Source organism: Jatropha curcas, chromosome 4 (genome assembly GCF_041381405.1).
Source record: "Jatropha curcas cultivar XTBG-Jc1 chromosome 4, XTBG_Jcur_1.0, whole genome shotgun sequence".
NCBI lineage: Eukaryota > Viridiplantae > Streptophyta > Magnoliopsida > Malpighiales > Euphorbiaceae > Jatropha > Jatropha curcas.
In genome coordinates this window covers 30,793,577-30,809,018 of record NC_143154.1, presented here as the reverse complement: position 1 = coordinate 30,809,018, position 15,442 = coordinate 30,793,577, and the positions used below count along the sequence as shown (strand labels likewise).

General features: G+C 32.0%; 2 protein-coding genes across 8 annotated transcripts; one reads left to right on the top strand and one right to left on the bottom strand.

Moving 5' to 3' along the window:
• The first annotated feature begins 5,529 nt into the window (after positions 1-5,529).
• Positions 5,530-12,120, top strand: BSK8 (kinase with tetratricopeptide repeat domain-containing protein). Of its 7 annotated transcripts, none has more exons than XM_012231516.4 (12): positions 5,530-5,879; positions 5,996-6,061; positions 6,342-6,631; positions 6,718-6,941; positions 7,085-7,220; positions 7,599-7,732; positions 7,821-7,926; positions 8,163-8,248; positions 10,047-10,235; positions 10,339-10,491; positions 10,692-10,805; positions 11,301-12,120. In XM_012231516.4, the coding sequence occupies exons 3-12, from the start codon at positions 6,550-6,552 to the stop codon at positions 11,544-11,546; spliced, it is 1,470 nt and encodes a 489-aa protein (XP_012086906.1). In that variant the 5' UTR covers positions 5,530-5,879; positions 5,996-6,061; positions 6,342-6,549; the 3' UTR covers positions 11,547-12,120. The 7 variants fall into 7 exon arrangements, with proteins under 7 accessions (XP_012086906.1, XP_089576172.1, XP_020539685.1 ...); XM_089720046.1 differs by having other exon boundaries at positions 5,996-6,073; XM_020684026.3 differs by having other exon boundaries at positions 5,990-6,061.
• A 762-nt stretch (positions 12,121-12,882) lies between these two features.
• On the bottom strand, positions 12,883-14,966 carry LOC105645810 (tubulin beta-5 chain). The gene is made up of 3 exons (XM_012231517.4): positions 14,324-14,966; positions 13,967-14,236; positions 12,883-13,757 (listed from the first exon to the last, which is right to left on the bottom strand). The coding sequence occupies exons 1-3, from the start codon at positions 14,715-14,717 to the stop codon at positions 13,090-13,092; spliced, it is 1,332 nt and encodes a 443-aa protein (XP_012086907.1). The 5' UTR covers positions 14,718-14,966; the 3' UTR covers positions 12,883-13,089.
• Between the last annotated feature and the right edge of the window lie 476 nt (positions 14,967-15,442).

Genomic DNA, 15,442 nt, shown 5'->3' with positions numbered 1-15,442 from the left:
ATCGATCGCATTTAAGATATTTATTTTTTATGAATTGTCCTGCCCAATTCAATTGCTCTGATTTGAAATTATATTATATTTTAAATTTAAGATTTATTAATTTGAAAATTATTAATTTCTTGCATTTGTCGCTAATGATTAAAATAAGGGCTAAGATTATTAACTTTTAAAATAATAGGACTGAAATAAATATTAACACAAAATATATGGATTGTTTCGGAATTAATTCTTCTTATTTTTTAACTTTGATTTGTCTTTTGGCGGATGGGTCGGACCTTTCATAGTTTTCGTTTGGTACATTTGAGAATTTTCCCGTGCGTATCAGCCTATCATAGGAAAGTACGACTTAGATGGACGGTTTGGATGATTTTAGTTAGATCAATTTTTTGGATGCAAGGTTTTTGCTAGATCTTCTGTATTGTTGGCCTGATCATTGATTTTTTTCACCTTCTAAAGACCTCAGAAAAAAGAAAAATAGAAATGAGTGCTCTCAAACCTAAAAATTTTCGCAAATTCGATAAATGTTATTTAATAAAGAGCTACCTCGTTGTATATTCTATAATATAATTTTTTAAAATATTTTATAATATTGGTTCGACATATTTTACCTTTCAATAAATAAAAGAAATATCTATCTATTCTGTAAATATAACGCAAATATAATAAGTAAACCCAAGAAAAATATTTGACACCAATAAAAATATCAATGTCTTCCTGTAAAAAATAAAGTAGTAATAAAAATTTGATAATTTTTTAAATAGAATTAATTATTGATTTAATATATAGATAAACGGAATCAAAGCGAAATATTTTAGTTAAAAAATTGAAACGAGTTGAATAATCTAAATCATAATTTTTATGTATTTAAAAAAATTGATTTAGATAAAAAATTCAAACTAATTCCATCAAAAAGTATATTTATTTTAACAAAAAAAAAAAGGATTATTTCACTCTATTCGGTTTTCTTCATGGAAAATCAAACCAAAATCAACTAGTCAAATTTCAAAAAAAAAAAAAAAAAAGAACCAAACTGTTTTTATTGAATAATCCTACTAAAATAAACCAAATCACATCGGTTCGGTTCAATTATTTGATTTTTTAATCTAATATTGGTCTCCTCTAGGACTAAATAAGTATTTTCCATAAACATACATTTGGAATCTTTTTCTCTCTCTCTTTTTAGCATGAAGATAGCAAATTATCAATTTAGTTTGCAATATGTATCAAATCCCTAAATTAGTAAAATTAAATAAAAATAATAAAATTTATTAAAATTATATTAGTTAATAAATAGTTTATATAGGAAGTATTTTCCACGTATCAAAAAATTATGTATAATAGCAGTTAAGGTAAAACTACTCTGTGTATAAACATATTAGTCGAACGGTAATAACATATTTCGATTTTTATAAAAATGAAAATATAAATTTAATTTAATTTTTAAAAATTATACACCGGAGAAGGAATTAACACATTTATTTATTTTATTTATTTATTTATTAGAAATGGGATTCCATATATATGTAGCATAGACATGCTTTTTCACAACCAGACATTTTAACATGTTATGGGCACAAAGGCAAAATATAGAAGAACACATTTATCATACTTTCCTTTTTTTTTTTTTTTTTGCCCCCTTATTCACGTGACAGTCGTTTATTGAATTATAATACAACCAACCAACAATATTTATCTATGATTCCATGTGTAGCTGAAATTTGCGGAGTTTATGTTAGAATCTTAGAATAAAGACAATAATAGATTTGAAATGACATCAACAAATTTTCAATGCCCATACCTTTTTTTTTTTTTTTCATGATTGAAACAGTTTAAAATTTCACTTCCAAACCGAATCGAGTTTTATTCAATTCGAAAAATTAAATTCAAACTTAATATAATTAAATTTGTCGAACAATAATTTTTCAAATTAAATCTTAAAGAAAATATAAATGATTTAACTCATTACAACATCGAATACGAGACCAAGAATTCGTAATTTTAAATTATTTTTTCTTCCTTGTAAAGCACATATTTAATAATCCAATAAACTATATATGTGGGTTGTTGGATTTTTTTTTTTTTATTATTTTTTATCAAAGGGTGTGTGACCTAACTAGTAGCATCTAAATTGATAATGCTCCCTAGGTGTGATTATAGTTGAAATAGTTATATTTATTTATTTATTATATTATAAAAAAAAAAAAGAGAGAAAGTGATGGGTAATTGCTTTGTAATGGTGTTCATTAACATAATTATTGTGTTTTATGTTTACTTAATTAATTATTACCAAAATCCATTTATGAGCCAAAACAACAACATGATTGTATGCCAAATCTTTTATGGACAAAAAGAAAAAATTGAATAATTATGATAAATTAACGTTCTTGTGTCCTAACTTAATGATATAGTGACTATTGGACAAAAACATACAAAAAGACTATATAAATACAAACCCTAAAGACCAATTAATTTTCCATATATTTAAAAATTCACTATTTTTGTTTGTTATTTGTGTTATATATATATATATATATATGTTCATAATCTGCTTTTATAACTGTTGAAATTCCACTAAAGTCTACATCAAACTACTTTATAATTTGTTGGCCTATGGCTGCTACTATCTATTGCTTGGTAGCTATCTATATATGCTGTCAATTTTATTATTATTTTGCTCAATGGTCATTTTCCATTATCTCTTTTCTCTTTTTTTTTTTTTTTTTTTTTTCTGTTTACACTATTTAATAAAATATATTCGAAATGTTTTTTATTTTTTACATAGTAGGTCCAATGAATTACGGAATACGTGATCCAGAGAAAATACCTTTTTGACGACGTTTACTGAATTAGCGAAAAATTAATCAAATGCTTTAGTTTTATATCTTTAATTTCCCTTTAAATTTTTATTTTTTTATAGTATTTTACCATGGTGATGTGAAATGGCTGGCATTTTTAAAATATAATATTGATTATCTTCTAGAACTTGGCAATAAAGTAAAAGTCTAAAGAGAAAGTTGAGGGAAAATGAGAAGAGAGGATAAGAGGAAGAATAATAGGGAAAGATAACAAAAAAGATTAAAAACGTATAGTATAGGTCAACAGAGAAAATGAGATGAATATAATTATCATTGAGTAAAGTTCGATTAACCCAAATCAACTTAGTTTAATTTTAATTTGATTATTCGGTTAATTCGTTTAGTATAATTTATAATTTTATATAATTTCGTATTTGGTTTTTAATTTAAATTATAGAAAATAAATTAATTTTAATTAAAACCGAATCAAATTAATTAAATTAACTCAAACTAAATTAAAACAGAGTTCAATTGTGATTCCACGTAAGTAAAAAATGAAAATTCATTTTTGGTTTTTCAATTCAATTAAGTATCAAACCTATTATAAACCCCTAATTATTATTGTTACTATTTTCGATTTTGACCAATTACAATTAAATTATTTGCTAGTTTTTGTGAGTATAAGTAGGCAAAGGTATTAACTTGGCTTAGTCAACCAACCATAATTAGTTATACTCATCTAAACTAATAAGTGAATATCCCAACTGAGTATTGATATGAGCAATTCGACATTCTTCTTCTTTAAATAAAGTCGAGGATTCGAACATCGTGTATGAAGCAAATACTCGCTAAAATTACTTCATTCATATGTGATGCGAGCAAGATTTAATTATTTATTTATAATCATCTAGGCAAAGTATTCTCACATGTCAAAATTGCCCTGGTAAATCAATGAACTTCATACCAATAGCAATCCTTAATTGACTTGTACAAGGCTAAAGTGCCCTTTAGAATGTCCTAGTTATAGACCCACATGCAATTGATACAATACTTATAGGCATTTACTATGAAACTCCTAATTATGAAAGACTCTTGTTGCTTCTATTATGGGCAGTTGCTAGTACCCCATCCTTTTCTATTGTAGCTTGCCAATAATTTTAGAGGTTCGAATAGTGACACATATGGTTATTTGTGGCTCAAAAGTTGTACTTTTTCCTTCTTCCCATTTATTTTTGGAATTGCAATCAATGAGGAAGTCCAAAATGTAAAAAGATTTCTTGTGGCTTTAATAATGACATCCAATCCATTTGTAGCATAATATTTCTATTGCCTAGCCAATAATTAGAGGCAAAAATGTCTAATAATTTTGGATTTGCAATGCAAGACCTAATTAATTATTTCCAATTGTGTTAAAACTCGGTAAATTTGAACAATTAAATAACTTCTACCTCTGTTTCTAATTACTCATTACATTTGAGAAACTGCTATGTTCCAAAATTTTTGTCACATTTGTGATTTTAATGAGTAATATTTTTTTTTTCAGATTTATCCTTTGTGTATAACCAAAAATTATTATTTTAATTTTTTAAAAATTTGGTATTTTGATATATCAAAATTAATGGTAATATAATCAATTTACTCGATAATTATTGTAAATTAGATAAATTTAATGACTTTCTAAATCCAAATATGATAAGTATTTAGGATACGATGTAGTATATTTTAGATATGGCAATGTAATTGTAGAAATTGAAATTACTTACTGTATTAGGGGTGAAAAATAATATTTCCATTAATTTTTATTTTCTTACTTTATATAAAGACTATCTTGCTTATTATAATATTCTTTTGAAATTGTTTAATTATCTTTAATAATTGATAGACATTAATGTTATGGTATGACGTGATAAGTGAAATAGTAAATTAGTATATATATATAAACAAGATGGCAAAAATTATGATCTTATGATTTTCATTTCGAATTAAGTCAATTCAAACACTTGACGTATCCATTTTTGGAAAAATTAACATTTTAATTCACTTAAAAAAAAAAAACATAATTTTGGCTTTTTTTAATTTTACTTTTGACCTAAATGCACTTATTATGCCACAAATAAATAGGTAAGTGTTTAGTGTGATGTCTATTTAAAAACTACACTTAATTAATTTAAGTGTTCAATTAATAAGTATACTTCAAAAAGTAGTTTAATTTATCAAAATTACTTAAGTGGGTATGCTAATTAAATAGGTAATTAATGGACTGCCTCATTTAATACTTATCATTTATGAACCTACTTCAAGATAGATTCAACTAGCTCCAAACATAATGGGAGTAATTACTTTTCAATGATTTGCTAAAATTGAAAAAAAAAAAAAAGACTATGGAATTTATAAAATTCTTATGGTTTGACCGTTAAATTCTAATTAAATATTTCATTTGTCCCAAAATATAAATCGTTTAAGATTTTTACATAAAGATTAAAAAAATAATTAATTTTCATAAATTTTCAAATAGTAACTTATATTTTAAGTCAGATGAAGTATTTAATATATAAAATATTTTTTTCTCATTTTATTTTCTAATACTTTAATTGATCATATTATTATTAGTATTTTTTAGTTGAAAAAGAGAGCTTGATTGGGGAATTGATAAATGGGGAAGGGCTTAGGTGTAGAAAATTGGAAAAAGAAGGGGTGATGTCGGTGGAAATTTAGAAAAAAAAAATAGTAATAAAGAAAAATTCAGAGAGAGACCAAAAACACAAGCACACGCTCGCACTCTCCCTTCAATCTGCGTAGCGTAAACCCATTACCATAACCTTTCTCTCGTATTCATATAGATACACCAATTTAATATTTTTGCTATATCTATCTATCTCTCTCTCTCTCTCTGTTGTATGTGTATTTTCATTTGAATTCTAGTATCCAAATCTCATTAATTCTCTTCTTTCTCAACAAAACTGATCTCAGATTCACGGCTCGAAGAAACCCACTTCTTCAAAAATACTTCTATTACTGAAATCGCCTTTTGCTTTCCGTTTCTTTTTGAACAAATCCTAGTTCAATTTTTGCTCTCCTGTTCAGGTTCTTAACTATCTCCCTTTCTTTTTTCCCCTGTTTTTGAGTTATGTTGGGTTTCGTCTGTGTTTTTGTTGCTTTTGCTGCTCTGATTTGATTGAGTAAATCACTTGAAGTTGCAGAGAGCTGCAATTTGATTGACTTGGGTGTTGCTGTGAGTTGACTTGGAGGGAATCGCTGAAGAATAAGTATATTCGTTTGTGGGTTGTTTTGTTTTGTTTGGTTGCTGAGAAAGCTGAGGAAAAAGAAATTTGCGATTTTTTTTTTTTTTTTGGTGATCTTTAGATTCATTGGGGAAATGACAATTTTATACTTGGTGAAAGTGATGTTGCTGCGTTAAGGAGCATTTGATTAAGGGATTTATTTTTTATATGAGGAGGGCATTGATGTGACTCATTCGATTCTTATTGCTTCAGCTCTTTATGTAGCTTTTGTGAAGTTTGATTCCATTTTCTTTTTGTGTCACAGGTTAATTAGGTTTGTTCCAGAAGGCATTTTGGGGCAAAGTTCTCATATATTTGATCGAGGAAATAATTGAAAATTCGATGTGTTTATCTTACAACTGGGTAAAAGGATTAGTATGTGAAGCTGGGTGAATGATTGAGCTGGATGATATTGTGTAATTTTTGAGGCTTTGGGACTTATTAGTGCTCAATTTTCAAATTGTGGTGCTGGGATGGGGTGTGAATGTTCAAAGCTGTCTGCCTGTTGTTGGAGTTCTGAGTATGATGGATCAGTCCCCGAAGGTCAAAATGAGGGTGAGTAAAATGAGGGAATGAGGGTGTAATTTTCTTTTTTGTTCTTTTGAGGGCGTGATTTTAATCTTTGACTTGGTTGTTCTTAGTAGAAAATGAGGAGAGGAACGAACTTGCTGATTTGCCTGCATTCCGCGAATACACCATTGAGACACTCAAGATGGCAACTTCTGGCTTTGCTGTGGAGAATATAGTTTCTGAACATGGGGAAAAGGCTCCAAATGTGGTTTATAAGGGTAAGCTCGAGAATCAGAGGAGGATTGCTGTAAAGCGGTTTAATAGATCTGCATGGCCTGATGCCAGACAATTTTTGGTAAGTGGACTATTTCTATTTTCACGAGTTATGTGCCTAGAGAAACTTTAGCTTCATGGATAGATTATATAGTTAAATCTGCTAACGTGGTAATCTGTAGTTATCATGAAAATTTGATAGGTCCTTAACTCTGACATTTTTAGGACGAAGCAAGAGCTGTTGGTCAGCTACGGAATCATAGGCTGGCAAATTTACTCGGTTGTTGCTGTGAAGGAGACGAGAGGCTGCTTGTTGCAGAATTTATGCCCAATGATACATTAGCAAAACACTTATTCCATTGTAAGTTCTCTTTTGGTGCCCTTCCTTGAGTTTAGCATTTGTCAGAATGTCAGTGTTATTTAGAGTTTTGGAACTCACATACTTCATAATTAGGCATCGTAACCTAAATTCTGTTATTCACAAATAGATTATGGTTATTTTACAGCCTATTTGATATAATCAATTGTTCCTTTTTTATCTAATCTCGATTTCAAAAGTATGTTTTATAATTTCACCTTATACCTATATCATAGGATGAATGGATGAAAACTCTTTAGATCATTCGGTTTGGCAACAAGGCAGTAGTGATTTCATACTGAAATTCTTGTGGTATACTATCTTTTATGTTTTTTGCTAATTCTCTTTCATCTTAATTTTTGCCTCCTGGCTTATATATAGGGGAAACACAACCTATGAAATGGGCGATGCGTCTTAGGGTGGCTTTACATCTTGCACAAGCTCTAGAATATTGCACTAGTCAAGGGCGTGCTCTTTATCATGATCTGAATGCCTATAGAATTGTTTTTGATGATGTAAGTATGCAGTATCAATTACGCTTTTCTAATTTTCTGTTAACAGTAGAATTTTAGATCACAACCATTGTATCCGTTTATTTTTCAGGAGGGTAATCCCAGACTTTCATGCTTCGGTCTGATGAAGAACAGTAGAGATGGAAAAAGTTATAGTACAAACTTGGCATTTACTCCTCCTGAGTATCTAAGGACAGGTAAGCATACGACATTTCTTTCTGCATGTGCAGACTTACCTTTATTGTGGTATTGATGTCGATTGGCTGTATGAAACCATTCTTGCAGCTGTATCCTGAGTTACAGGCATCATATCATCATCTACCATTTACATTTAAGTTGTTAGTTTGATTTATGTTCGAGAATGTTTTATTTAGCTGGTATTTATTGATTCTTTATGCCCAGAGCAACACCCTGTATTTTCTTCTTTCTGCAGGAAGGGTAACACCAGAAAGTGTAATTTATAGCTTTGGCACCCTTTTGCTTGACCTTCTAAGTGGAAAACATATTCCTCCCAGCCATGTAAGTTTTCTCCTCAACACTTGATAGGATCAATTTGATACTCTATTTTTAAAGCATCTTTCAAACATTTTTATTATGGATTAGAAATGGCATTTAAAAGTAATTTATTTTCCTTCGAAGCGTAAATTTTGTTCCAAAACCCCATACTTCAACTAGGAGGAATATTTAATCTGAATATAAGGGAATTTTTAACTTTTAAATACATAGCATAAAATGTTAACCTAGCTCTCCCTCACTTTCTTCTCTCTCTTAAATTTTCTTTTTCATAGTTGGCATCTTATATGATGGACGGCTAGAATAATGCTTTTTATGATTGAAAATAGTGGTACAAGAAAATTCCTCTTCCAGATCCCTGCCATAAATGGTAATAAAAGATGGAATACCAACCAATGAAATATGTTTTTTTGAAGTAATGTCAAGTCAAACAAATGGAGCATGGGAGTATGAGTATTGTTGGGCTATTTGTCGTTAGTAAAATGGTCCTTATAATGTTGTGAATTTCTGGTGGGAATTCATAATTCAAGATCGAATGAAAATGCTCCAGTGAATTAATACGAGGGCAATGAAAAAGAACTTGTGTTCAGATTGGAAACCATGGTCAATAGTAGTAATCCTTTCTTTCCATGCTTCTTGAAAAGGATGATAGCTACTGTAAATCAAGTAAGTTGAGAAATGCAATATGGAGACAATCTGTAAATCCAGCATGCATTCCCCACCATGACCACTTGGGGGATATGCTAGGAAGGTTGAGATGCTTTATCCTTGAGGAGGCTCCTAAAAAGTAAAAGATGCCACAAGGTACCATGGCCCCTGATTTTATGAGCACTTCTTTTGCACTCTTTAAACCACTAAATGATTGCCATTTTCCTTGGCATCTCTCTCTTCTGTTTCCTCAAGCTCGTACCCTGTTTCACTGTTATGGAGTTGTAGAAGATAGCTCATACTCACTCAGTGGGACCCAATAAATCTCGGAACATCTAACAATTAGAAAGTGCTAAAACCTAATCTGATGGATGTCATCTGGCTTTTTGTGCCTGATTATTATCTCATGATGGTTGTTATGTGAGGATATTGCTAGTTTCTTTACTGTTTGCTGATTTTATGTTGTGATCTTTTAGTTGGATACCGATTTTTAACAACTGATGCATGAGTGGATTGGGCAAGTTCGCTTGCTTGTTACAGTTTACTTAAGCATCATCTCCTTTGTATTTTGTGCTGGATGCATGTATTTTTATCGTATAGCATAAGAATACTATTATGATTAACAGTCTAATGGGTGTTTCAAATTATTAGAAAAATCAACTTTATGAACTTCTTTAATTGAATTTTTCTTTTTGGTCCTTTATTTTTTAAGGAGGGGGTGGAATGCGTGTGGCTTGTTGCAGTTGAAGAAAAATGTTATTTATGGAAAGGAAAGAAGGATGAAAGACTATTTAAGAAAATATAGTAGCCAAATTCCTTGTCATATTATATTCAAAGTCAGATTTATCTGATGTCATCTCCAGAAATAGAGCAGCATGTATACATGTATACCTTTTCCTGTCTCATCCCTAGTGTTAGATGGTGGCAGTAGTTTGATAAAAACAATAGTTATCCTGCTATTTTTTTTTTGTTTAATTTGATGTCTTAAATTTGAATTATTTTTCTTGGCGGTTTTTCTAATAGGAGTCTGACCAAGCATTATTGTAAGTAGACAGCATGATCTAGAAATTTTGTTTTGCTAGTATTTAACTGTCTGTCTGAATCTTTAGGATCTTATAGATAGATGTCTAATATTGAGTTGCACTATTTATTTCAGGCGTTGGACTTAATAAGGGACAAGAATATTCAGATGCTCACAGATTCTTGCTTGGAAGGCCAATTTACAAATGATGATGGGACTGAGTTAGTGCGATTAGCCTCTCGTTGTTTACAGTATGAGCCTCGTGAGCGGCCAAATCCAAAATCATTAGTTGCTGCTTTGATTCCTCTTCAGAAGGATACTGAGGTTAGTTATCTCTTTATTCCATTTACTCTTAAAGCTATCAGAGAATGACTAAAAATTGAATAGTTCCAATACTCTGTGGAAATGATATTAATTTGTTCTGCAGGTTCCTTCTCATGTTTTAATGGGTATACCAGATGGTGCCGAAGCTTTACCTCCGTCACCCCTTGGTGAGGCTTGCTTAAGAATGGACTTGACTGCGATACATGAGATCATGGAAAAGCTTGGGTATAAAGATGATGAGGGTGCAGCTACTGAGGTTTGCTTATGATATGTTAACAACTTCTAGTTTGTCAAATTCTCATCTTTATCTAATTGTTGTTTGTTTTAATTTATACTTATCCACTGAACTCATCGAACACGAATATCCTGCACTTGATGTCACTGATTTCTAGTATGATGCCAGAATGTTTGATCTATGTATTTTATATTGCTGAGTGTTACTTTCCTGCCTTACAGCTCTCATTCCAGATGTGGACCAATCAGATGCAGGAAACATTAAATTCAAAGAAAAAGGGTGATGTTGCCTTCCGGCACAAAGATTTTAGAGCTGCCATAGAATGCTATTCCCAGGTTAGATTGGTAGCTATTGTTTTCTTGGTTTCCTGGTGTGGTCAGTAGAAGGGGAAAAACTCATTTGCATTTGATCAAGAAAGAGAAGTAGTTGGTGGGGCTAGGTTATTATTTGAGGTTAAAAATGGTTTGACATTGTTATAGATCATTACTTTTTAGACTAATAATGGGAGAAAAAGGATTTAATGTCATGAAAATAGTTGGTGGGGCTAGGTTATTATTTGGTTTGACATTGTTATAGATCATTTGCATTTGATCAAGAAAGAGAAGTAGTTGGTGGGGCTAGGTTATTATTTGAGGTTGAAAATGGTTTGACATTGTTATAGATCATTACTTTTTAGACTAATAATGGGAGAAAAAGGATTTAATGTCATGAAAATGGTTAAAATGGGGCTCTTTTAGAATGGCTAAACATTTTTCTAGATCCAGTTAAAATGTCCAAATGTTTAAAAATATAGGAAATTTCCAAAATGCTTACATTTCGTTATGTTGCAGTTCATTGATGTTGGGACCATGGTTTCTCCAACTGTTTATGCACGCCGAAGTCTATCCTATCTCATGAGCGAAATGCCTCAGGAAGCCCTGAATGATGCAGTGCAAGCTCAAGTAATATCTCCTATTTGGCATATTGCATCCTATTTACAAGCAGCAGCTCTTTTTGCGTTGGGAAAGGAGTGTGAGGCACAAGCAGCTCTCAAAGAGGGATCAATCCTAGAAAATAAAAAGACGACAAATGCTTGATGATACAAAATGATGAAGCTCAAATAATGCTCTTCTTGATTTGCTCTTTTCAGTAAGATGACCACCAAACATAAACAGAAGCCTAATCTGCATGTGTTATGATCAACCGAGTGTTTGTAAGCCTTGCAGCAAAGAATCGACTTGAATGTGCCATAAATGTTCCGGATCTTCTGCATGTGTGATTGGTTGACATCTTGAAGAATTCTTTCAAAACATTATTGGATGGGTTGGTCTTTATCAGTTTGCTGGGTATTCACAATTTTGGGAAGTACCCACATGCACATATGAACAGTGTACCCTTTGTTTCTGTTTGCTGACCTTTTCCAATACACCAATCTAGAAAAATAATTAAGACACTCCTGGGATAGATTACATGTTGTAGAGGGATTCAGCTGTTGTTGTTTAAAGATGCATTTAGAGGGTGAATAGAAGATGTCTATGCAATCCTTGTAATTTATGTACAGTGCTATTGGTTGTGGTTGCTGAAGCTGAGGTGAAATTGGAATTTTTTTTTGTTTGTTCAATACTTTGGTATGCCGTTACCAAGTTTTTGAATTGATATTATTGCTTTCTAGTGGACTCTCTTTCTTTTTCTCCGGTAAAATTTTACTGTGAAAGTCTGAAAGAAGCACTGGCTTCTGTAATTTATCTTCAGGCTCGTGCACAGTTCGTGATTAATCTCAGATTCCTCGAAAATGTTTAGTCCATAACATATGTTTACTTGTACTGAATGGTCTACTAAAAGGACAGCATTTTTAACTAACAACTACGAGCCTGAACCATAGCTAGTCCGTAAAAAGACCAGATTGTCTTTTGTTCCAAGCTCCTCAAAATTTAGCAGCAAATTGAAAACTAATTGGATACTGGTAGCCCCTGTGGTAAGCGAGTACGAGGGCTAAAATTAATTTTGAAAAAGTAATTAAATAAGGGTCATTATGAGGGCTAATCCACAAGCTGGTTAGGTATTGCTAGTAGGGTGTAAATGAGCCAAGTTGACTTGGTAGCTATAAGTTCGGTTATAATTGAACCTAAACTTAAGCTAGTTTGTTTGTTAAATCAGCTGAATTTAAGCTTAATAATATTCAGCTTGAAAATTCCTTATGCATTATCAAGCTTTTATATATACATATAAAATATTTATTTTAGATTCATTAGAGATTCCAACTTTGAGCCGAGCCTCATTTGCTAGGGACTTATATGCAAATTAATTGTTTATTGTGAGTATGAGATTAAAATTATTGTCACAAAAAATAATTAAATAAAGGCCCAACCAAATTCAGCTGGTGACCTCTTAATTTGCAATCAAATGCTCTACCACTAAACTATGGACCCAAGATTTTTGAAATTGTTGGTTTGTAAATATAAAACAATTAATAAATACAAAACCAGCACTCACAATTACATGTAAATAAATCACTATCTCACGAAAATTCACTTCACTCAACACATTATCATCATGACTTATTGACCATTATCAAACAGCAATACAGAATGTTTTCTCTATGATCATACACAAACCAAAACCAAAGCCAGAATTCCCCATTTAATCCTCGAAAGCCTCTTCATCTTCCTCCTCCTCATGGTCCACTGCAGCATCTTGATATTGTTGATATTCTGATACCAAATCATTCATATTACTCTCTGCCTCAGTAAATTCCATCTCATCCATTCCCTCCCCTGTATACCAATGCAAAAACGCCTTTCTCCTGAACATAACAGTAAATTGCTCTGATACACGCCTAAACATTTCCTGAATGGAAGTGGAATTTCCCATAAATGTTGATGACATTGCCAACCCAGTTGGTGGAATATCACATACACTTGACTTCACATTGTTAGGTATCCACTCAACAAAATAAGATGAGTTCTTATTTTGTACATTTATCATTTGCTCATCAACTTCTTTGGTGCTCATTTTGCCCCTAAACAAAGCTGAAGCAGTCAAGTACCTTCCATGTCGCGGATCAGCTGCACACATCATGTTCTTAGCATCCCACATTTGCTGTGTAAGCTCAGGAATTGTCAGGGCACGGTACTGTTGTGAGCCTCTGGAGGTCAAGGGTGCAAATCCAACCATAAAGAAGTGGAGACGTGGGAAAGGAATTAAATTTACGGCTAGTTTTCGAAGATCGGAGTTGAGTTGTCCGGGGAAGCGAAGGCAACATGTTACTCCACTCATGGTTGTAGAGATCAAATGGTTAAGATCACCAACTGTAACAAGTAACATTTTTTTAAGAGTTACAGTATAGTACAATCTCAAATGTTATATGTTACGTATGAAAATTGAAATTTATTGGACGGGCAACTTAGCAATGGAACACTTGTCTTATAGCACAAGAAAGTTAAAGATTCTACCTCTAGCATTTTCTTGTCTTAAAATTTATTGAAGAAAAGAAACTACTGAGAAAAGAATAACTTACAGCTTGGATTGGTGAGCTTGAGAGTTCTGAAGCAGATATCATAAAGTGCTTCATTGTCAAGTACCATACACTCATCAGCATTTTCAACAAGTTGGTGCACAGAGAGAGTGGCATTGTAAGGCTCAACAACTGTATCAGAGACCTTAGGAGAGGGAAAAACTGAGAAAGTTAACATCATTCTATCTGGGTATTCTTCCCTTATCTTTGATATAAGCAGAGTTCCCATTCCTGAACCAGTGCCACCTCCCAAGGAATGACAAATTTGAAACCCTAGTTAATCAAATACCATCAAATTATGTTAATTTGGCTTGAAAATGGAAAATTAAAAGAGAAAAAAAATTGACAATTAGAAATTACCTTGCAAGCAGTCACAATTCTCAGCCTCTTTCCTCACAACATCAAGAACAGAATCGACCAGCTCTGCTCCTTCAGTATAATGCCCTTTAGCCCAGTTATTACCAGCCCCATTTTGGCCAAAAACAAAATTATCAGGCCTAAAGATTTTCCCAAATGGACCAGTTCTCAAGCTATCCATGGTCCCTGGCTCAAGGTCTACTAAAACAGCTCTGGGGACGTAGCGGCCACCACTGGCCTCGTTATAGTAAACATTAACCCTCTCAAGTTGAACTTGAGACTTACCAATATAATTTCCTGCAGGATCAATTCCATGTTCATCACAAACAACTTCCCAGAATTTCCCTCCAATCTGGTTTCCACATTGACCAGCTTGGATATGGAGAATTTCTCTCATTTTTCTTTTCCTGATATGGGTAACGGGTATTTCTTGAAGACTGCAGGGGGATAGTGCAAAGAAGAATGAGATGGCTTAGGGCTTTTGTAGTGGTTAGAGAGATGGGATTTAAAGACTGTGCCTTTAATATTTTTTTTTTTGTATCAGAAAGTGATAATTGTATAAAAAGTTCAATGAATAATATCATGTGTCTTTGTTAGGAGGAGGCAATGTCAATCTCCAGCAAGTGTTTATGAGCTGGATGTGAAAGGAGACAACAGGATGCATTCTAGCTTCTCTGGCTTCATTCTATGCAAATTACCAACCAAACCTTAAGATGATTATTTCCCATCTGCCAGTAAGGATTCCAAAACTGCCCATTTCTCTTGTTAGCTGTCTTTCTATTCTTGACAGTCTCTTGGGTTTGAATTTGTTTTAAGTGTTGTATTCAAGTATATCAATAGTGTAGTATTTTTCATTGCATTAATAACCTAGTTTTTGTCTGCCCCCAAGTATTACAAGAGATTAGATGTTCAAACCTAATATCTTTTTCATTTTTGAAATTTCTGATTTACTCAAAAAAGAAGCAGTGATCAAGCATTCTGCTATTTCCATGTTTAAAATAGAATTTCTCATTCCTATTTAGATTAAAAATATTAGAGGTATTTAAGGTAAGGCCAAATACACTTGGGATTATTTCCTATTTGCAAGACATTATAAATAGTTAAATTTCTCAGGAGGGTACT